Genomic DNA, 24,598 nt, shown 5'->3' on the forward strand with positions numbered 1-24,598 from the left:
TAGTTGCTCGTTTTAAAATGATATAATCTGACACATCAGAAATTCCTTCTTAATTCTCTTGAGGTTTTTACTTTTCACACTGTCAAAATGCTGCTGTTCATTACATGTTCAGAGCCATAATAAACATGGCAGTGTTCACTGGCAAAAGATGTCCTTCCAAATTTAGTGAAGTACATGCTGAGTATGACCAAGACTTTGCCAGCGAGTCTTGTGAAAATCCTGACCTCTTTGATGTAAATACCAAAACTTGTTAAATGTGGCTCAAAATATTCCAATTCCATGGAAATAAATAATTCTCTGCCTTAACCCTGCACCATAACTCAACAAGATGCTGGTTGATCTTTGCCATTTTTCTGCTGTATCCCCATATTTCTGGATTCATTTAAAGTCCAGAAATCTATTGATCTTTGTTTTGAATGAGTTCAACAACGAAGCCTCCACTGCCCTCTGGGGTAAAAAGTTCTTCATCATTCCAAATGGCCTATCCCTTATGATGAGCCAAATGACACCTTCTCAGCTAATACAAACACCCTATCCGAGCCTATCAAGTCCTATAGGAATTTTGTAAGTTCAAGTGAGTTCAGTTCTTTGTTAAAAACTCTAAATCTGCCATTCTCAATCTTTTTTTGTGGAAATACACAAATTTCTCTGATTACTTTGAAGAAAGTGGTGCAAGGCCAGATTTTTAGCTAAACTTAATTCTTCATGGAAAATGCAAGATTTATTGCAAGATTGGTACTAATTTCTTTAATGTAAGAGATTTCTTGGAGCTGACACCCTGTGTAATTATTTCGTGGTTACTACTTGATCTCAGCAGATTTCTTTATCTGTGATCTAGAAAACAAATGATAACTATAGGCCATTTTAAACATTCCTGTGCTTTAGAGTTTTGAATGATAGTTTAAAGGAGATATCAAAGGTCAAGCACCACACAAGAAAAAGCACCGAAGAATTGCTACTGATTCGGAGAACAGTAAAATTTGTTTTTGAATCTTACTTTACAATGCAAAGCAGAAATGTTCTGAATTCCATTGTTATTAATGCTAATTTGTTATTCCATATTGATTGTAGATTACCTAGATGTATTTTTTTTACAGGAGCTGACTTGTGGATCAGTGAAGTGATGTGGTGGGACCACGGTGTTTATTTCTGTACTGTTGAGGCACCGGGTGATACTACAGGGGATTCTGACAAAGAAGTTCGACTTATTGTTTTACGTATGTTTTTAAATTGTTTCATTTCCACATATATTAAGCACTGTTTATCTATTTTGCATCTAAATCACTTGTAAGTATGTCTGTAAGATTATAAATTATTGAATTAGATATTATTTTAATAAATCAATGTGGCTGACTACAGATATCGTATAAGCTTTAAACCTCCTTTACTTTTTACTACTTTCTAATAATAAGTAACACTAGAAGAGTCAAACTTGTTCATTTACAGATGTGATCATCTGTGTTTCCCTCTCACTCAAGTTGTGGTAGTAGTCATAGAGCGATATCCCATGGAAATTGGCCCTCATCAACCACTCGTTTATAGCAATTCTACAAGATTTACATTTAAAAAAAAAATCTCCCAACTCCTTCCAAGGTTTATCACTCACTTGCATAACAGGGGCTATTTACATTGGGCAGCTTTTTATGAACCTCCATGTCTTTGGGATGTGGTGGAAACTGGAGCACCTGAAGGAAGCCCACACAAAGGGACAATGTGCAAACTCCACACAGTGTCTGAGGACAAGATTGAACCTGTGTCTTTGGTTGACAAGACAGTAGCTCTTAGCTGTGCCAACCATTTATCATGCAGATGTATTTTAATTATGCATTGTTTTATTTGTATTTGCTATAATGTACTTGTGCCCTTTTGTAATTGTTTTTCTGTTTGTAGGAAATGATTTCACACTACCAAAGAGCAAACTATTTATAATTGGAATAGCTTTTCCACAATACAGACTATTATTTCTATCTTTTTTTACAGATTGGCTGACAGTGATATTTATTATCATGGGTATTTTACTACTGTTCATATTGATTAGTATTTGTTGGTGTCAATGCTGTCCACAACGATGCTGCTGTTATCTTCAGTGTATTTGCTGCCCAAAACGCTGCTGTTGTCCAGAGGAAGGTAAATCTTTTTAGTTTCTGTATTGCAGAATTAGTTATGCTTGGAACTGGAAGAATTCTCATTTCAATTCAGAGATGCAACTCGGTAACAGGGCCTTCTAGGCCATCAAGTCTGCACCACCTAATTACACCAATGTTATTAAGTAACTTACTAACCCTGTACATCTTTGGAATGTGGGAGGAAACTGGGTCACCCTGACGAAACCCACACAGTCATGGGGAGAATGTGCCAACTCCTTATGGACAGCACCAAATTTGAACCCAAGTTGCTGGTGCTGTAATAGTGTTCTAACCACTCTTTTCTTCTCTTTGGCTTGGCTTTGCGGATAAAGATTTTTGGAGGGGTATGTCCACGTCTGCTGCAGGCTCATTGGTGACTGACAAGTCCCATGCGGGACAGGCAGGCACGGTTGCAGTGGTTGCAAGGGAAAATTGGTGGGTTGGGGTTGGGTGTTGGGTTTTTCCTCCTTTGTCAGTGAGGTGGGCTCTGCGGTCTTCTTCAAAGGAGGTTGCTGCCTGCCGAACTGTGAGGCGCCAAGATGCACGGTTGGAGTTGAGATCAGCCCACTGGCGGTGGTCAATGTGGCAGGCACCAAGAGATTTCTTTAAGCAGTCCTTGTACCTCTTCTTTGGTGCACCTCTGTCTCGGTGGCCAGTGGAGAGCTTGCCATAGAACACGATCTTGGGATATAATGGTCCTCCATTCTGGAGACGTGACCCACCCAGCACAGTTGGGTCTTCAGCAGCATGGATTCGATGCTTGCGGACTCTGCCAGCTCGAGTACTTCGATGTTGGTGATGAAGTCATTCCAATGACTTTTTAAACTGCAGCATCTGTGGTTTCCCTCGGCAGCAGTGACCCTCACCCTCCCCCAGTGGCAGCTTCTCCTCCTCCTCCTCCCCCCCCAACCATGGCAGTGACTCCCCCCTTTTCTCCCCACCGTGGCAGCGACCCCCCCTTTCCTCCCCACCGTGACAACAACCCCCACCCCCTTCCTCCCCACCGTGGCAGCAAACCCTCTCTTTTCCTCCCCCCCCCTCCATCGCAGCAGATACTTCATCCAGGGATTACCCTGTGATGCCAGCCCACAAGCGCTGGCGTCACAGGAGTAACTGGGTCGGCCATTTCCTTGTTCAAGTCACCAGTGGATGCAACCTAGTTAAGTTTAAGTGGGTAACCTGACTACCTCGGAGGTAAGTCAGGGACCCGGTTGGATTAGGACTACACTGACTGGGTCGAACCCTTTCTAACTACTATGTGAGTGGGCACTAACCAGGCAAATTGCCTGGTTAACCCCATTTTACATGACAATTTGAAAGAGCCTAATATGTTGCTGTTCTGCTCTGACAAAAATCTAGTGACTTAATGCTGTAATTGATCAATCCAGTGATGTCATTGTTCTATGAGCATTGTTGTGCAATGCAAAGCTGATTTGTGCCCTTGTGTGTTGTCACTGAAGACCTTGTGCTGGTGATGTTTGATGTTCATTGCTACAGTTCTAGTAGTCCTCAACATTGGGCTTTAATTTTTTTCTTAAGGAGGCTGGTAATATCCAAAGGCACATTTATTGCTCCCCACCGTGACTACCAGACCCCCCCACATCTCCATCGGGCACACAAAACTCAAAACGGTCAACCAGTTTACCTATCTCGGCTGCACCATTTCATCAGATGCAAGGATCGACAACGAGATAGACAACAGACTGGCCAAGGCAAATAGCGCCTTTGGAAGACTACACAAAAGAGTCTGGAAAAACAACCAACTGAAAAACCTCACAAAGATTAGCGTATACAGAGCCGTTGTCATACCCACACTCCTGTTCAGCTCCGAATCATGGGTCCTCTACCGGCATCACCTAGGCTCCTAGAACACTTCCACCAGCGTTGTCTCCACTTCATCCTCAAAATTCATTGGAGCGACTTCATCCCTAACGTCGAAGTACTCGAGATGGCAGAGGCCGACAGCATCGAGTCCACGCTGCTGAAGATCCAGCTGCGCTGGGTGGGTCACGTCTCCAGAATGGAGGACCATCGCCTTCCCAAGATCGTGTTATATAGCGAGCTCTCCACTGGCCAAAGAAGAGGTACAAGGACTGCCTAAAGAAAGCTCTTGGTGCCTGCCACATTGACCACCGCCAGTGGGCTGATATCGCCTCAAACCGTACATCTTGGCGCCTCACAGTTCGGCGGGCAGCAACCTCCTTTGAAGAAGACCGCAGAGCCCACCTCACTGACAAAAGACAAAGGAGGAAAAACCCAACACCCAACCCCAACCAACCAATTTTCCCCTGCAACCGTGTCTGCCTGTCCCGCATCGGACTTGTCAGCTACAATCGAGCCTGCAGCTGACGTGGACTTTTACCCCCTCCATAAATCTTCGTCCGCGAAGCCAAGCCAAAGAAGAAGCTTGGTCTTTTAGAACTGCTTTGCTTATTGTTTATTGCTAGGCAGGCCATTTCAGAGAGTTCTCACAACTAACCAGTTTAGTAAGGGATTCAACCGGATAGTGCACATTTTTTTGTGAGAAAACAGTAATGCAATTGAATTTACATACCTTTAATATTTTATAAATCTCAAATTGGTGGAATTTGATGGGTATTCCATTATTTGACATTTTTCAGACCTATGATCCGCGGCTTCATGTAACTTGTATTTAAGTTCCACACAAACATACTATGTAACTTGATTCACTTTTGTCTCCATTGGAAAAACACAGACAAACATTCGCAGGCAATAAAAAGATATTTGGGTACAGGTTTTACACTTTGAGCTGAGATATATAGCTTGCTTTCTTTCTATGAACATGAGCATAAAATTCAGAAAGGCCCATAGCTTTCAAATAAACCATGGTACAAGTAATTTGAATGCAGTCCAGTTAGCACAGTGTTGAATTTGAGTGAACTTTTTTAGGAGTATGCTGATTTAGTTCTATTTAATCATAAAAATGTAACATATTAATTAGCTTTCTGCAGATTTATGAATTTACTGGAACAGGTGGTGGGATATTAAACTCAGGCCTAGCTGGGAAATAGATAGGATACACACCATGTATTTGTACCATCAAATATTCAAGATTTGAAGCACTTGTGACAATGATGGTAGATAATCTGTTTAATTCTATCAATATCACCAAACTGAAGATAATGAAATATATAACATCATCACCTGGCATAATTTCAGTATTAATTTTGTATCTACTGCTCCAAATTACTAATGAACTGTTTGCTGACTCAAAATTCTGTTGCAGTTTTAGGTTGTGAAAGTAAATTATGTCAATTAGAAAATAAATCCCAGTGAATTATTTGTTTGCTGTTAATTGATCCTTTGAGTAAAATTATTAACTGGAGACTTTTTTAATAAATCTTAGCTCTTGCAAGACATGAACTAGTCAAACAGGCCCAGCGGGGAATGCTGCCTTGGTTGTACAATAGGCCCATATACAGTGAAGATGAAAGGCATTCACAGTTAAACTCCTTCTACATGAATGGGCCATCACAAAGAGGTATGTAGTGTGACTCGTTATGCACCAATGCATATTTAATTGCTGAAATCCATTCCACAAATTGTATATGAGAAGCTTATGGTAACCACTTGTCTGTGCATCAATGACTTGAGCATCATCTCATTTTAAGACAAGAAAATTAAAGATGGCATTTTGTATGGATTTTCTTTATTCATTCCAACTTTGCATAGAATTAGATGTGATGCTTTTTTTTAAAGAGTTTCACAGTTACTTACCCTCATGCATGGACTCCAATTTAAAATATAACAGGCACATTCAAAAGAAGTAAATAGCAATAATTTTTTGTTTCAAAAATATACTTCATTCATAAAAGTTGAAAGTGGATAATGCAGGACATACAAATGTTGCCATTCACAGTATTGGGCATGTGCTTTCTTCTCGCATCATGGAGAGAGCCATTTGTCTTCTGAGTTCATACTTGTTCTCAAAACAATCCCTTCAGTCCTGTTCCCCCATTCATTATTTTTACTCTGACCATTGCTATCAACTCCCCCGATTTTCATGAAATCTTCCTAAATTAGGGGCAATTAATCTATCAGTTTTGAGGGGTTGAGGATGTGTAATTCAAGGACCTGGAGAAAGCCCATCAAGTCACAGAGCATCTATATGTGCAAATTTCACAAAGTCAACACCTGAGCCATGGTTGGAGCACTGATCTCTGCCACCAGACCTATCAGACGGCTCACATCAGTGAGATGGGTGTCAATTTCTGATCTCTTCCCTTTTCTTTCTTCAGTATAGTTTTCCTGAAAATTATATAATGGTTTAACTCTAAAACTAAGCGATTGTTGAAATTGTATTTTTTCATAATGCAGCCCAGTCTTTTAGTAGTTTTAGACCTACTTCTGTCTTTCTTTGTAGGATCAATAAGACTATTCAATAGAATTCATTTATGTCTGAAAATACATTGAAGCTTGACCTAAAAGGTAATCTTTCAATATTTTTCAATCTTATAGCTTTTTCCACAAAGAACAGTATTCCACTGACTATGGTTCCCTACAGTGCCCATCCAAACTCTTCTGTTAGAATGCTGGACTACATAGAGAATGAAGTGAAAAATTTGAACACTGTTCAACCTCTCCAAAATGGAATGCGCACAAGTGGTAGCCCACCACCTAGTGTGCTTTCATCGCTGAATGAAATTGGAGTTAGAGACGTAGATCGTCGTGTTATCCACCTGCCCCCAATATTGGAGACGATCCGTGAAACAAGCCTTCCCTCGTCACAACAAACCACCAATTCATCCCGAAGAAATGATCGAAGAAGGGCAAGAAGTCATGAAGATATTTTGCAATCGGAATTTCATGGAAATCAAAGGTCTCAGGAAGGATCAAGGTCGACCAGGAGCTCTCAAGACAGAAGATCTAACCGCTATCCAGGGAATAGAAGAGGGGATTTTGAAGATGGCCGACGGAAATATCAGTTAATTCCAAGACAACAAAGTCATGCAGATTATAGTGATGACGATTCCGATTACGATAGATCAAGGCACAGCTTTTCCAATCCGAGGAATGTTAGAAGAGGAGGGTATGAAGACAGACGATCACATCGCATGAGTAATAGAGACTACTCGCCCGAACGAAGACGTAGGCGAAGAGATCGAAGTTATTCCCCTCCACCTCATGGAAGGCGACAAGGATCGTGGAGTTCCCTGGATGATTATGAAAACCACTCTCGACAAAGCAGAATTCATCAAGATGAGAGAATGGCAGATTGGTTGGAAACCCTGAAAAAACCATTTAAGTATCACGAGAAGCCCCCAAGCTATCATTCAGTAGATGAAGCATCACAAGAAAGTAGTTCACGAAGATCGAATAATGGGCGCCTCTCAGTAAGTTTGTGTTTGTTTTAAAGTGCATCTTGTGTAGTTATTTTTATCTCAGTGGTTTTATAAACTTTACCAACACCCTGATGTCACTGATGAATTTGAAGGTCATCTTTCACATTGCCCCAGCTTCTGCTTGACCAGCCCAACACTCAAAATCCCACCTGCTTTCTTGCTGATAGTTGCCCTTTGAGGTCTGTAGGGTCAATGTTCCTGGAGGCCAAGAGGTTGCAGCTGGCCCATAAAGTGGAGAAAGTCACAATGCAACTAGGTTTTGGGAAGTGAATCCTAAGACCCCATCTCAGAGGGAATAATATCCTTTCACATCTTGCTGTAGTCCAAGCTTTGAATGGTTTTCGAGTATTTATGATATCAGGCAAAACTTCAAATCATTTGAACAAAACAAGAAAATAAATTGATGTATTAAACTTGCTAGAAATTAATTAGAAATGTGAAGAGCAACCATACTAAATGAAATTAGCTACTTAATTGCCTTTTTATTCAAGGTTGGTAATCTTAACCAAGGTTCAATGTTCCTTTTATTGTCAGGGTCCAAGATATCTAGGATAGAGTTCACAGCATCCTCAGATGGGAGGGTGAGCAACAAAGATGTTGTGGTCTATGTCGGGACCAATGATGTGGGAAAGAAGAGTGAGGAAGGAGTTAGGCATTAGGATGATGGATAGGACCTCTAGGGTTGTGTTCTCAGGATTGCTATCTGTGCCCCGTTGCATAGGGCCAGAACTGCCAGCTCAATGTTCCGGCCTTCTGTTGCTTCAGATGCTATAGAATGGGGAGGGGTTGTCAGCAGGGGAATGAAAGGGGGAGGAGTAGCATTGCTCATCAGGGAATATATCATGGCTATGCCCTGACAGGACAAAACAAAGAGCTCATCCACTGATGCTATATGGGTGGAGCTGAGGAACAGGAAAGGTATGACCACACTCATGGGGTAATAGCAGACAGCTGCTGGAAACATAAGGTTGTGATAGGAGATTTTAACTTTCCACATATTGACTGGGATTCCCATACTGTAAAAGGGTTTGGAGTTTGTAAAATGTGTTCAGGAAAGTTTTCTAAATCAATATATTGGTATATCCTGCTTTACGAATTCTCGCTTTATGCAAATTCGTTTTTACGAAGAAACCTGTGTTCAATATCCGAAAGAAATTTCAACAGCTAGCACCTGTTTCCTCGGCCAGGATCAGCAAAATCCAGAGGACTTGAGTACAAAGTTAGGGGTGGGGGGGAGTGTTTTTTTTAAATACAGAATTGTGGGTACCTGGAATGTCTTGCCAGGGATGGTGGTGGAAGCTGAAACATTGTGCATTTAAGAGACTCTTAGACAGACACATGGATGAAATAATAATGGAGGGATTACTTTTTTAGAAAGGTCGACACAACATTGAGGCTGAAGGATTTTACTGTGATCCCGGTTTTGTGCTGAAAATTTCTCTTTGCAAGTACTGAAACTTGAAATGTTGTTAACACCAGCTCTATTGTATTTTTCCCATTGTACAAAAGCCTTTCTTTAAAAAAATTATTTACTAAATGCATAACTGTTTAAAAAAAAGAATCAAACTGACAACATTACGAAAATGGCCTTCAATAGTAGTGAATGGGTCTTCATTTTATGCCATTTCAACTTATGAAAGGTTACATAGGAATGCTCTATTTTCATAAAGCGGGATATATCTGTATAGAGGTACCAACTAGAGAAAGTGCATACTGCATCTATTAAGGAATGAGACAGGACAGGTGACAATGGTTTTCAAACTTTTTCTTGCCACTCACAGACCATTTTAAGTAATCCATATGCCATAGGTGCTCTGTGATTAGTAAGGGATTTTTTAAGGTGGGATGTGAGTGGGGGGAAAAAAAGTTTGAAAACCACTTTTTTAATTGTAAAAGCAAAACTGACTGAGGCGGGTGTTAAATTTAGGGAGAACATATCAAGAAAATATTTTTGCATGCTAAATAATGCAAGCCATACAAATCTTTTCAATGAAATGAAAGTCCAGGCTGAGTATGCAAAACAGAATCTTGTTGAAGGCAGAGAAAAATACAATGTGGCCATTACTGAAATTTGGCAGGAGGAATGGCAAGATTGGCTGATGCATGTACTTGGGTTTAGGTGTTTTTAAAAAGAATAGGATGGGAGGTAGAAAAGTGGGGAGGGGGTTCACGGCTGCAGAAAGGGAGACGCTGCAGAGGGAGAGTCCCCTGAGTCGGTGGAAGTCAGAAATAGGAAGGGAGCTATCACTGTGCTGGTAGTCGTCCATAGGCCCCCATGTAGCTCTTGGGACACTGAGGAGCAGATAAGTAGGCAGATTTTGGAATGGTGTGGGAAATACAGGGTTATAGTTATATGTCTACTGACTGGAAGAGGGATAGATGAGGCTGAATTTGTCAAGTGCGTACAAGGATTCCTGACGCAGTATGTAGACTGGCTGACTAGAGGAGAGGCCAGACTGGATCTGGTTCTGGGGAATGAACCTGGACAAGATTGGAGAATGGCAAATGTAGATCCTTTGTTTTTATATTTAAAAAAAAAAGGTGGTAGAATCCTGGGAATCATAGACCGCTGAGTCTTGCGTCAGTGGTGTGTAAACTAATGGAGAGAATTCTTTAGGATCTGACCATTTGGATAAGTACAGCCTAGTCAAGGATTGTCAGCATGGCTTTGTGAAGGGAAGGTCGTGCCTCACGAGTCAATTTGAAGAGGTAACAAAAGAAATTGATGAGGGTAGTGTGGTAGATGTGGTCTACATAGATTTTAGTAAGGCATTTGACAAGGTCCCCCATGAGACTCATCCAGAAAGTCATGAGTCACAAGATCAGTGGAAAATTAGCTGTTTGGATTTTTTAAAACTGATTTGTAGGAAGAAAGCAGAAAGTAGCAGTGGAAGGAAAGTGTTCTGCCTGGAGGTTGTTTATTAGTGGAGTGCCGCAGGAATCTGTTCTGTTCTGGGACCCCTGCTCTTTGAATTTTTTTTAATATAAATGGTTAGTAAGTTGGTAGATGTCATAAAGGTTTGAGTTTTAGATGGAGCTGAAGGTTGTCGAACGTTACAAGAGGATATAGACGGGGTGCAGAGTTGAGCAGAAAAGTGGCAGATGGATTTCAATCTGGATAAGTGTGAGGTGATGCATTTTGGAAGGACAAACCAGAAGGCTGAGAACAGGGTTAATGGTCGGTTACTTAAGAGTGTGAATGAACAGAGGGACCTTGGGGTTCAAATCCATACAGACCTCAAGGTCGCCGCACAAGTTGATAGGATAGTTAAGAAGGCCTAAGGGATGCTGGGCTTCATTAATAGGAGCATTGAATTTAGGAGTAGAGACATCATGTTACAACTCGATAAATCTTTGGTAAGACCACACTTAAGAGTATTGTGTTCAGTTCTTAGTCACCTCATTATAGGATGTGGAAGCCATGGAGAAGATGCAGAGATTTACCAGGTTTGGGAAACAAATCTTGTGAGGTAATGTTAGCAGAGCTGGGACTTTTCACTTTGGAGCGTAGACTTGATATCTACAAGATTGAAAGGTGGACAGCTAGCACCTGTTTCCTCGGCCAGGATCAGCAAAATCCAGAGGACTTAAGTACAAAGTTGGGGGTGGGGGGGAATGTTTTTTTTTAAACACAGAATTGTGGGTACCTGGAATGTCTTGCCAGGGATGGTGGTGGAAGCTGAAACATTGTGTATTTAAGAGACTCTTAGACAGACACATGGATGAAATAATAATGGAGGGATTACTTTTTTAGAAAGGTCGACACAACATTGAGGCTGAAGGATCTTTACTGTGATCCCAGTTTTGTGCTGAAAATTTCTCTTTGCAAGTATTGAAACTTGAAATGTTGTTAACACCAGCTCTATTGTATTTTTCCCATTGTACAAAAGCCTTTCTTTAAAAAAATTATTTACTAAATGCATAACTGTTAAAAAAAAAGAATCAAACTGACAACATTCAATTTTTTTTAAAAATAGGGACAAGGAAGTTCTCGGAGTGGTAGAAGTATCGTGATATGATGGAAACCTCCACTTGTCATTTTCTGTGTGGAAGTACAGATGGTGACCATTTTTCATTGTGGGCTTTGACAGGACATTCAAAAGCTCAAATTTGTATATTCAAGCTGTGCTTGAGATCTATAACTTGGCAACAGGAACTGTTTATGTCAGACCATAAAGCTTAGTGGGTAACTTAGATTTTTTAAAATATTATGTACATTTAATAGGGAATTGACAACTATTCATCTACACCTGGGTTTGTATCCAGTTCAATTAGCAAGAAGTTTCTTGTTTTTGAGGAAATGTATATTACCTTGAGACGACCAGCAGATATTTCAGTTACTCTATAGCTTCTAAATCTATCAAAATCTCTAATTTCTCAAGAATGATTCTTAGTGGCAGAAAAAGTTGTCAAATGGATCATAAATAGTTGTATCATGGGATTGATTTTCAGTCCAATATCTTTGTTTACTAAATTTGGTAAATCTTTCATTTAACTAGAGGTTATTTTTCAAGTTTAATCTTTTGATTGTCCAGCAATAAATGCTAGCAATTAATCATTAAATCATTTAATTCACAGTCAACAATCATTTCTGAGCAATTCCAGCATCAAAATTCCTCCAAACCTGATTTTCTTTGACTATCCTGTTTGTCAGACAATAAAGCTTCGTGGGTAAAGTGAAAAAATTGTTAAAAAGATCAAACTTAAATTGTTTGCAATTTGAAAAATGGTCCATCTAACAAACAAGATGTCATAATTAAGAAAAAGGGTTAATACATTACAAGATCTAAGAATAATGAATTTAGAATACTTTTGACAAAAGGATTTTCAATGATAGTGATGGCTTATGTTTCCCAACACTTTGTATTTTCCCAATGGTGTTAATCATTTAGACAGGAATGGCTCTGGAGGAAGTCTAATACTTGGTTGTGGGTGTGTAGAAGGAAAACATACAATCAACTGCATATTTTTAGAAAAAAGACAGCAGATTTGTACAATTAAAGACTTAATCAAAAATAGACGTGATAATCTTCCAAACTTTTTGTGCATTGAAATTGACAACATTATTCATGGTTCCATATGAACCCTGTTGAGTTTGTATTTGCATAAAGAATTATTTTAAATTTCAACAAAATATTTGTACAAAAATATTAATTTGTTCTCATTGTGCAAGACTATTGAAAGGGCTAGAAGCAAATAAAACAGCAAATGCTGTAAATGTTTTGCTGATCAGGTGAAAGAAATGAGCAATATATTCTGACTGAAGGCTGAAAGGTCACCGACCTGAAAAAATATTAATTGTTTCCCTGCACAGATGCTCAGATTTCAGATACTCAATAAATTGAGCATTTCTCGCATTTTTTTCAGGGTTGTCAGCTACAATTTTTTGCTCTTCAATTACTGGTTCTAAGAAAACTACTCAAACTCCTGAATTTATTCCATTTACATTAAGGTACAAAAAGGTATTAAGGAAAACTGAAAATTATTTAAGTGCAAGGATATAACAATTCAAAATTTCAAGACACTGCAGCATTTGAGCAATATTTTCTTAAAATATTCAATGCCAAATTTAAATGATTTACTTTTTTTTAAAAAAAAATCAGTGATCCTTTTTGCTTCTTACTTTCCCAATACAACAGTTTTAAGTGGAGGTGAATCTCAAAAGTCACCAATACTTTATTCTGATTGATGCCATTCATCCATCATGATTTCCATTCATCTGCAAATAAAGCAACCAGAATATTAGAACAACACCATACAAAGTATCATTATGCAGTGGTTTATCAGAAAGAAATAAAGCAGAAAGATCACTAGTCAAGAATTTTGTATGAATTCCTTGTGGCAACCAAATAAAGATGTACACCAATTTTAGAACTGCCAAAACTCCATCAGTTACTGTACTTAAATAAATTTCTATTTAAATATCAAAGATTCATAAATGCATAGTGGGGTGAAGGTATAAATGTTCAGTTTTTGGGAATCCAATATACAGCAAAGATCTGACTTTTCAAATTTGATTAGAAATAATTAATCTGGGCATTCATAAAATGGCTTACTTAAATGGCCATAAATGATTTTAATTCTTCACATACAACTTTTAAAAGTTCTTTTTAATATCCAGGAATAAGGTAGATGAGAAATTTGTTCTCACAGGGTGCAAGCAAGGGTGACTAGTTTACATGTCCTTAAGGGAGAAGCTAAATGAGCACATTTTTAAAAAAGTTCTGAAAGCTTCACCGGGCCCTGGAGGAATACACAAATGCAGGAAAGAGCTCCGTTAGAGATGCCAAAAGAGGTCACAAGTGTCTTTAGCAAGCAGGATGACAGAAAATCCTGAAACATCTTACACTTGCATAAAGTGAAGATGATTAGTGATAGAACAGGACCACTCAAGGACATGGAGGAAATTTATGCTTGGATTCAGTGGTTAAATAAAGTACTAAATGAGTACATTTCATAAGTGTTTACCCAGGAGAAGGTCATGAACAACAGTGAACGTAATGTGAAAAATGTTAATGTGCTGGATCATTCTGAGAGTAAGGTAGTGCTGGGCTGTTTGAGGACTATAAAATTGTATATCCCCAGGCCTGATGGGATACATCCCAAATTACTGAAAGAGGTAAGAGAAGAGATTACTGGAGCCTTGACGAAGATCTTTTTTTTTTACCCTCGCTAGCAACAGGTGAGGTCCCAGAGGACTGAAGAGTAGCTAATGTACTTTGTTCAAGAAAGGGAAAAGGATAATACTGTACAGGAAATCGTAGTCATAATAGGGACAGTTAACTTGGCTTTGTGAGGGGCAGGTCATGTTTGAGTAATTTGAGTTTTTTTTAAAAAAGGTGACAGATAGTTGATGAGGTTAGAACAGTGGATATTGTGTATGTGTGTGTTCAGTAAGCCATCTGACAAGGTCCCTCGTGAGGCTGATCCATGGTGAATGGGATCCATAGTAAATTGATTGGATATGAAATTGACCTGCTCATAAGTGCTAGAGGGTAGAGGTGGAAGGCTGTGAACAGTGGTGGTCCACAGGAATTGGTTTTGGGACTTCTGTTACATTATCTAAATGACTTGGATGAAAAAGTTGATAGAACACCACTCAAAGGGAAAATCTAGAAGGCTCACAAAGGCCATGAATTCCAATGTGGGCTGAATATACTTTTTTGCTAAATGTGCCAAATAATCACATGGTGATAACCAGCAGATTTGTGTTGAACTAATATTAAGCCCCTTAAAATTCACTGGTGTAAAATGTGAACAATGAAATTCTAGTTTTGATGCCATCCAGAAGAATATAACAAGAGAAATGGCATGATATTTTGGTGTCCAAATGATCAAAGTATTTATATTTATAATTCCTGTAATATTTTATTAGAAACTTGAATAATTACAAACTTTGTTTTGGGATATTTGGGCAGTTGTTCAATGACTAGGTTCTAAGGCAGGAGCCTACTAATATAAAAAGTAAAATTTTTTTACCAGTAACATTTTTTGCATATTCAGGCTTAACTTTGTAGTACTCTTCTGGTGTGACTGTTTTTAATCCACCAAAATAATCCAGGACCCAAATGTCTGTGATATTGAGCTTGGCAAAGTACCATCCATGATCACGTGGCCAGCTAGCCATTTCTGGATGACGCTCAAAAAGAGCCTTCTTGGCAATGTCAACTTCCGTCTTATTCACCTGAAAAATTGATAAGTATCAAATATTTCCACTCAAAGAAACTGAAATATGTCAGTTATGAATATATTTTAAGTTTACTATGCTTAGAAAGATAGTTTGGAGCAAAGCCAGCACAAAGTTGAGTAAATGCACGTATTTGGTTAATTACACCCTATCTTGCTATACTCTTAGCAAGAGAATAAAGTAGTTGGTATACATGAACAACTGAAGATGGTGGAAAATTATTATGACTTTGTTCAAATTTTTACCTGGAATAAAAAAAAGGTGGTTGGGCTGGAGCTGTTGTAATAGAAGCGCTACTCCTGGTGCACACCTGGGAGAATAGGGAGTGGAGAAACATCACTGCTCTGCAGGGTCTACTGCCTGATATAATGCCAATGGCCCCATACAGGCTTTAAACAATTTGTTAAAGGAGCTGACTTTCGACAACCATGAAGTCAGCGTACCACAAGGGGTGGCAGACTTCAGGGTAGCAGTGGACCAGAAACAGAGAGGGACTCAGCAGGCTGATGGTGATTTGCAGTTGAAGGACCTATGCAGGGAGCTGGGGACTGCCTCAAGGTAACTGGGATTTGAGAGGGTGCTGAGGGCAAGAAGGGCTCCTGATGGACCTCAGGCACTGAAGGCTTTCTTATCACAAGAGCTTTTGGATCTGGAGCTCAGGATGCTGATAGTTTGAACTGAAATCTATGCAGCTGCAGAGATTACATGCAAAGATTGGTTCTAAAACACAATTGGAAAAGAGAAAAGATCATGGCATCAAAAACCTTCAGTTTACCAATCAGGCTCATATGGTTCTTGGGCATAATTTGTTCATGGGCATTTAATGGAATTCCTCTCTGTTACATGTCTGAAAGAATACAAAGAAAATCACTTGCTTACAATAACCAGCAATTGTAAATCCTCAAACCAAAATAAAAGTGGGGTTGATAGTTCAGAAGCCCTAGTGTATGTTGAAGCATACCATCATAATTGTTCCACAAAGGATCACTCGACAACAAAGTGGACTTTGGGCATCAAACCCATTTCTCCTACAGAAGTCCGTCTCTGCCAAGGTCATGGCCAGGGAGATTTCTGGATTAATCTAAAGTGAGAAATATTAAAAGTAAATAGAAATTAAAATGTCAAATTATCCACAGCAATTCACATTTGCCAATAAGACCACTGAACCATACATATAGTTCAGAAGACAGCATTTTGCTCCATGATGCCTGCATTGAATAGAGCACTTTTATTTTTTTTCTTAGTTGTACAACTTTTAAAATTTATATCTGGAGAGGAAAAATAAAGTTGGATTTAATAATGATTTTGTTCATCAACCCTTATGGGCATTATATTCTAGATCAAACACTGTATTCCAATACTTCACTTGGTTGCTTTGACAATTATTTTGAATGTCTGGTTATTAATCAAGGTGAGGAACAGTGGGATTTAAGGGTGAACAGACCGGAAAGAAAGGGTGTTGGCTAGACTCACAGCAGAGGGTTTATTTAAACTTCACACACTCGCTTAAAAGCTTGGCAGTCGGACCGTGCAGCCGCCCCGCTGTTTGCGTCATGCTTTGGGGCAGACGAGAAAGGTGCGCACCACCATCTTTGCTGCAACTGCTCCGCTGACTGCGCATAACCAGCAGCGCCGGTTCGTCACAGCAAAGTTGTGGGTCACCACACACTATCCTTTGTTGCTGAGCAGAAAAGATTGAGCTGCACCAATCTTTTCAAATAATTAAACTCCCTCATCCTTGATAACTTTATTTTCAAGTGTTCCCAACATGTTGGTTCAACTGAAATGCTAAATCATGATTTTTAAAAATATATTTTAATAACATCAGCATTAATAATATTTGCTTTTATACTCTGCTTCCATAAAGCTCAATTTTTATTGGCAGTTTTTTAAATATTTTATTTAAGATCAAAAGATATGTAACAAAAAAACCCATGTATCACATTGTTTGGGATATTGATTAAATACATGTTGATTTATATGAAAAAAAGGAAGAAAAAACCCTAACTAAATCCCTTCCATCCAACCCTTGCTTCCCCCCACTAAAAAACTAAAACTACAAAAAAACTTATTAAAATACATAATATTAAAAGATTGTACAGATTTAGAACAGTTGATGGAACTGTTAAGAAGTTCTCAATAGCATATATGAAATTACAAGAGAAAGCACCTAAATTAGATTTAAGTCAAGAGAAAGATGGGAACAAGATTTAAATATATCGATAGATCAACAAATTTGGCAAAATTTATGTAAAGATGTTATGTCTAATACAATTAATGTAAGATATAGATTCCTTCATTATAACTTTTACATCAGTTATATATTACGCCTCAGAAATCGAACAGATGGAAATCAGACATATCAGATCAATGTTTAAACTGTGATGCTGATATTGGAACTTTTCTTCATTCCACATAGTCTTGTTCAAAAGTTAAATCTTTTTGGATTTCTATTAGTACATTTTTGCAACAGGTCACAGGTGTTTTTCCATTAAATACTGAGTTATTTTTGATGTGGAATTTTGAAAATATAACTCCTAAATTATGTTTATCAGATTTTCAGTTGAAATTTGTAAAATTAGCTCTGGTATTGCTGTCACTTGGAAATCAGATGTTTAACTACAGGATGATGGCAAACAGAGATTCAAAGTTGTATTCCATTAGAAAAAATATACAATTTGAGAGGTAAATATTCTATATTTTTACAGATTTGGAACCCGTAGGCTTGATCGTTAGGTTGAATTTATAAATAATTCCTTTGAATCCTCCGGACCAGAGAAGTCTTCCCTCAATAAATAAATGATGTTTCTTTGTGAAATTTTTTGGGGGATCTTTGAGCGTTTCCTCAGGCATATTCTTATTGGCAGTTTTTCACATCATTCAAATGTCAACTTCTAGATCCCTCTATCCTGCTCTAACATAGAAATTATACAATTTTACAAATATTGGCTCTTTTTTGTTCCTTCCAAAATTCTTATATCTCTACATTAAATTTCACCAGTCCATTTCCTCCTAAAGCCTGCCACTCATTGTGTCAAATTCTGTTAATAATCCACATTAACCATGTTTCCAATTTTTTTGTTATCCTCAGACTTTGTAATTATGCTCCCTCACCTCATGTCAATGATATATACCAAAAAAAGCTGTAATACAGCTCATTGGGTCACTATTTCATACTTGCCTCCATTCTGAAAGAAAATAATCACCATGAATCTCTTAGCCAAGTTTATATCCACAGTTCAAGACCCGTGTGCTTCAAATAGATTAGAAGTTTTATAATGTGGGGATTTGGCATTTCAGCTCATGCTCAAGTTTATCATCTAACTGTACATATGTATCCCAATGAAACAGCTTTTCTGGACTACAGTGCACGCACATAATCACACAATACATAATAATCACGTTTTATGTAGAAATAATTCAAAATAAATAGGTATCAGTTACAGGATGTTGTTCAATCTCAGCCTGCGAGAAGCTATTTCTCAGCCTGGCAGTTCCTGATTGAGATGCTCCTGTACTTCCTTCTTGACAGTAGTGGGTCAAAGATACTGTTTGCTTGATGGCAAATATCATCAATAGAGGAAAGGTCTCAGTGATCTCAGCCGTTTTGATGATCTTCTAGATTGACGTCCAGTCCGTTGCTTTCCAGCTACCATACCGTGCAATGATGCAGCCACACAGGACATTCTCATTGTGCTTATATAAAAAGTTGTCAAGACGAGGGCACTGAAGAAATTTATTCAATTTGAAAGTAAAAGTTAATTTTGAGTTGAATCTATAGTACAAGCAAGTTTTATGGTGTTTGTTTTGATTGTGTTTTCAGAAAATGCCAAATCTAAAACATCTTTTTTATAAACACTAAGAACACCAACTGATTTCTGGATTGAAAATGTCAAAAGTGTAAAATTTATGTGTCCTACTAATACATAGTAAATATAAGCCTGCGTGTCGTGTCTGCCTGTCCCGCATCGGACTTGTCAGCCACAAACGAGCCTGCAGCTGACGTGGACTTTTTACCCCCTCCATAAATCTTCGTCCGCGAAGCCAAGCCAAAGAAATAAGCCCATTTTAAAACAAAACTATAATCATCAAAATTTGAATCTTGAGGTCATTCCATTAAGACGTGTTAATTTATATTTGTCTTTGACATTCATAGCTAAATTATATTTAAATTCTGTTTGAATTGACAAGCTATATCAATTGGACCAGATGTGGACGATTAAAACACATCCTGGATGTACGTATTACGGATTAAATTGTAGATCCAGCTCAGAAATGCTTTAATATAGCTTGTTTATTAAAATTTATTATAACATTTAGCACAAAAATCAAAAGATTAGAAGTCTTCATACAGTAATTGTGGGAACCTTAATCTACAGAGACTGGACAGGTCAAATTATTAGTAATAAGGTGGAGGAAGAATTTAGAATGTACACAAAATTGTTTTTTTAATTAATACAAGGTACAACCAACTAGGGAGGCTTATTTTAAGCCTCATTTAATGTAATGAGAAAAGGTTAATTCATAATCTTCTAGTTACTTTGGGGAAGAATAACCACAATATGTAGAAGTTTGCAATGAGTTAGAAAGTAAAAGATTTCAGACCATAGTTTCAAAATGAACTTTCTATTAAAATCTTATTTGAATGGTTTTCCTATTCTACCTTGGCTAGTACAACATTGCCTTTCTTCATCTTATTTTCCATTATTAATTCCAAAGTAAAGAACAATGTTCAAGACATCATTATCTGCTATCTTTAAACAACTTTATCACCTCCAAATTAGATATTGTAAGGCCATAATGATGGATGAATATGAAGTCATTACTTAATGAACTGCTTATACCAATGTAAAAAAAAATCCAAACCAGGAATCAAAAACAAACCTGGAAAAATGTTATATGTATGTATCATTGTATGTACCATGAAGCATTATCTTACATTTATATTAAAAAATACAGGTGAGCACTTCGTGTCAGGACACAAACAGCCAAAGTACTTTCCAAAAAAACACTTGAATTGAAAATGATAACAAAATGTCAATCACGTGACATTTTCAAACCAAGTCTTGAAAGTAGAAAAAGCCTAACATATTAAAATTGAAACGTTAATTTACAGTGTGGGGCAGTGATCAAATTAAAAACTATACCCAGAAACTGTGCCTCATACTGACTCAGCAAAACTTATACAATCACTACTTAATCTTTGAAGACAGTCAACATACCCACGGGCGAGCTCCACCCATTCTGGTGGGGATAAACTTTTTCGGGTGTCATTTTTAAAAGTGTGTATTTTAAAGAAGCTGTTGAATAATGAATGGCTCATCATGACATCCCTTGAAAGACTTTTTTTCTGCAGCAATTTAAAACTGAAACGCAGCGAGTGAGAATCCAGCCCGGGCGTGACCACTCTCCACTCGAGCCCACACTGGCCCCGCCCCGCAGACCCCATCAGCTGACTGGCCCCGCCCCGCAGACCCCATCAGCTGACTGGCCCCGCCCCGCAGACCCCGATCAGCTGACTGGCCCCGCCCCGCAGACCCCGATCTGCTGACTGGCCCCTGGCCAACATGTGGGGGAAGCCGTCGGGAAGCGGATCCCTTCGAGGACGATGAAGTGCTCCTGAAAGGGCCTGGAAGGCGGCCTCCGTCCGCCGACCTCGGACACCCGGCCTGGCCGCCGCTCACCTTCACGTCCTGCACCGAGATGTCCAGCGGGGTCAGGTAGAGGTAGGGGATCCCGCTGCCTCTGCTCCGCGGCCCGTCACTGACGGACAGCACGTTGGCGAAGGGCCGCCCGACCACCGGCGGATGCGTGGAGATGGTGGCGATCATCGCCCAGTCACACCGATTGACCACGAACCGCGCCACTCGCGCCACCTCCTCGTGAGGGGGGATGGAACCCGCGCAGCTCACGAAGGCCAGCAGGGGAAGGAGCCGACAGAGCGCCCCCGACGCCATGGCCCGTCCGTCAACAGCCCTCTTTGCCTCCCGCTGGGCGGGACAGCCCGCGTCACGTGACACGGGCCCGTGACGTAGGGCTTCTCGAGCTCCTGGGGTTGACGTCGGATTTCTCACGTGAGTGGTCTCCCACCCTCCACATCCCTCCTCCACCATCCCACCCTCCACATCCCTCCTCCTCCTCCTCCACCATCCCACCCTCCACATCCCTCCTCCTCCTCCTCCACCATCCCACCCTCCACATCCCTCCTCCTCCTCCTCCACCATCCCACCCTCCACATCCCTCCTCCTCCTCCTCCACCATCCCACCCTCCACATCCCTCCTCCTCCTCCTCCACCATCCCACCCTCCACATCCCTCCTCCTCCTCCTCCACCATCCCACCCTCCACATCCCTCCTCCACCATCCCACCCTCCACATCCCTCCTCCTCCTCCTCCACCATCCCACCCTCCACATCCCTCCTCCTCCTCCACCATCCCACCCTCCACATCCCTCCTCCTCCTCCTCTACCATCCCACCCTCCACATCTCTCCTCCACCATCCCACCCTCCACATCCCTCCTCCACCATCCCACCCTCCACATCCCTCCTCCTCCTCCTCCACCATCCCACCCTCCACATCCCTCCTCCTCCTCCTCCACCATCCCACCCTCCACATCCCTCCTCCTCCTCCTCCACCATCCCACCCTCCACATCCCTCCTCCTCCTCCTCTACCATCCCACCCTCCATATCTCTCCTCCTCCTCCACCATCCCACCCTCCACATCCCTCCTCCACCATCCCACCCTCCACATCCCTCCTCCACCATCCCACCCTCCACATCCCTCCTCCTCCTCCTCCACCATCCCACCCTCCACATCCCTCCTCCTCCTCCTCCACCATCCCACCCTCCACACCCCTCCTCCTCCTCCATCATCCCACCCTCCACACCCCTCCTCCTCCTCCTCCACCATCCCACCCTCCACATCCCTCCTCCTCCTCCTCCACCATCCCACCCTCCATATCCCTCCTCCTCCTCCTCTACCATCCCACCCTCCACATCTCTCCTCCTCCTCCACCATCCCACCCTCCACATCCCTCCTCCACCATCCCACCCTCCACATCCCTCCTCCTCCTCCTCCACCATCCCACCCTCCACATCCCTCCTCCTCATCCACCATCCCACCCTCCACATCCCTCCTCCACCATCCCACCCTCCACATCCCTCCTCCTCCTCCACCATCCCACCCTCCACATCCCTCCTCCTCCTCCACCATCCCACCCTCCACACCCCTCCTCCTCCTCCATCATCCCACCCTCCACACCCCTCCTCCTCCTCCACCATCCCACCCTCCACATCCCTCCTCCTCCACCATCCCACCCTCCACATCCCTCCTCCTCCTCCTCCACCATCCCACCCTCCACATCCCTCCTCCTCCTCCACCATCCCACCCTCCACATCCCTCCTCCTCCTCCTCCACCATCCCACCCTCCACATCCCTCCTCCTCCTCCTCCTCCTCCACCATCCCACCCTCCACATCTCTCCTCCTCCTCCACCATCCCACCCTCCACATCCGTCCTCCCTCACTCCTCTCTCCTTCCCTTCTCTCTCCCTCCCTCCACCACATCTCTCTTCTCTCCACCATCCCCAATTTAAAACCATAAACACAGCAGACATAACTTTCCCAAACAGGGTTGGATTAAGGCCAATTGATCCCCTAAATACAGCCCATCAATGGTTCCCCCTGGACCCTTACATTGTCTAACTGAAATAATAGAAAAAATTCCATTTTCTTCCAAGCCAAACCCCACATCTATATTAAGTGTGTATGTGTTTTAATTAGTATTTATTGTGGGGCCCTAGTTCAGCTGCACCATGGGAAATCCAGCACTGGATTAAACTCTGATGCCCAGAGGCATAGCCAGGTTTTAATGTTGGGGGTGCGAGTATTAAAACAGGTGCCATGACTGCTGGTCCCTCAAAGCTGTGCGCGTGTTTCGCCTCCAGTGCACAAAGGGAATTAACGTGCGCACCTCCACAACGCAAGCCAAATAATTTTAAATTCATTATACATTTTTATTTTGTATTTAACATCAAAGCAAGGAATTTAAGAAAGACACAGTTTGAAAGGAAGCACATAATTGTTATTTGTATTTAAAATCACAATCGACCTACTGCACACCGGAGCTCCTGACACCTGACTCCAAACCCTTCCCTTGGCCATTCTGTGGAGGGAGAGCTTTGGGTTGAGAGCCATTGCTGATTTCTGGCTCAATCCCCTTTCACATCACCCTCCTCTCTCCTGCTGTCAGAGCCAGAATGGATGCATAAGTCACAAATATCATATGTTAACCCCCCTCATCCCAGTGTTGGGCTGAGTTTCCCTCTCACATCTGTATTATCCCTCCCCAAACACCCCCTCCCCCCAGCAGCTAACACCCACACACACACCTCTGGAGGTTTTAGGCAGTGAATGTGGGATTGATCATGCAGAGAGCCACCCTGCTGTTATCTGTGAGCTCGGGTGATGGATGCATGCAGGCAGCACTCTCCATGAGCCATGAGGACCGTGGACACTGGAGTGTGGTGCTTTGGCATTGTCCATCCCCCAACCTGCCCAGCAGCTGCATATATAGCTGGCCACCTCGTGACGTCCACTCAGCTTCACCGAGTCCAGCCGCAAATGTCTAACCGTGCGGCGCCATCCCCAGTTTCATTGTGAGGTTCCCAAAGGTCTGGGAGATCACAACTTCTGCTGCAACCTGGACGTGTGGCTGAAGCCTGGTGCTTCATCAGGAACTACCAAGGAAGGATTCACTGGGCTTATTGTAGACAGTGGTGCAGCTAGCAGGGGTGAGCACTAGGTCCTCCATCAGGCAGCTCCCCACCATGACTACCAGCCCCCCCACATCTCCATCGGGCACACAAAACTCAAAACGGTCAACCAGTTTACCTATCTCGGCTGCACCATTTCATCAGATGCAAGGATCGACAACGAGATAGACAACAGACTCGCCAAGGCAAATAGCGCCTTTGGAAGACTACACAAAAGAGTCTGGAAAAACAACCAACTGAAAAACCTCACAAAGATAAGCGTATACAGAGCCGTTGTCATACCCACACTCCTGTTCAGCTCCGAATCATGGGTCCTCTACCGGCATCACCTACGGCTCCTAGAACGCTTCCACCAGCGTTGTCTCCGCTCCATCCTCAACATTCATTGGAGCGCTTTCATCCCTAACGTCGAAGTACTCGAGATGGCAGAGGTCGACAGCATCGAATCCACGCTGCTGAAGATCCAGCTGCGCTGGGTGGGTCACGTCTCCAGAATGGAGGACCATCGCCTTCCCAAGATCGTGTTATATGGCGAGCTCTCCACTGGCCACCGTGACAGAGGTGCACCAAAGAAAAGGTACAAGGACTACCTAAAGAAATCTCTTGGTGCCTGCCACATTGACCACCGCCAGTGGGCTGATATCTCCTC

General features: G+C 41.4%; 2 protein-coding genes across 2 annotated transcripts in view; one reads left to right on the plus strand and one right to left on the minus strand.

The window, feature by feature from the left end:
* The window catches only part of LOC138738408 (immunoglobulin-like domain-containing receptor 1), a 34,225-nt gene extending 21,379 nt beyond the window's left edge, over window positions 1-12,846 (plus strand). The window contains exons 4-8 of the mRNA XM_069888534.1: window positions 1,098-1,217; window positions 1,981-2,127; window positions 5,494-5,628; window positions 6,606-7,480; window positions 11,467-12,846. Of these exons, the coding sequence (XP_069744635.1) occupies window positions 1,098-1,217; window positions 1,981-2,127; window positions 5,494-5,628; window positions 6,606-7,480; window positions 11,467-11,508 (1,319 nt within the window). The 3' untranslated portion in view covers window positions 11,509-12,846. The remainder of the gene's footprint in view (window positions 1-1,097; window positions 1,218-1,980; window positions 2,128-5,493; window positions 5,629-6,605; window positions 7,481-11,466) is intronic.
* On the minus strand, window positions 12,041-21,198 carry creg1 (cellular repressor of E1A-stimulated genes 1). The gene is made up of 4 exons (XM_069888536.1): window positions 20,861-21,198; window positions 16,138-16,257; window positions 14,969-15,173; window positions 12,041-13,208 (listed from the first exon to the last, which is right to left on the minus strand). The coding sequence occupies exons 1-4, from the start codon at window positions 21,131-21,133 to the stop codon at window positions 13,192-13,194; spliced, it is 615 nt and encodes a 204-aa protein (XP_069744637.1). The 5' UTR covers window positions 21,134-21,198; the 3' UTR covers window positions 12,041-13,191.
* Window positions 21,199-24,598: the final 3,400 nt, after the last annotated feature.

The sequence above is a fragment of the Narcine bancroftii genome, chromosome 7, assembly GCF_036971445.1.
Source record: "Narcine bancroftii isolate sNarBan1 chromosome 7, sNarBan1.hap1, whole genome shotgun sequence".
NCBI lineage: Eukaryota > Metazoa > Chordata > Chondrichthyes > Torpediniformes > Narcinidae > Narcine > Narcine bancroftii.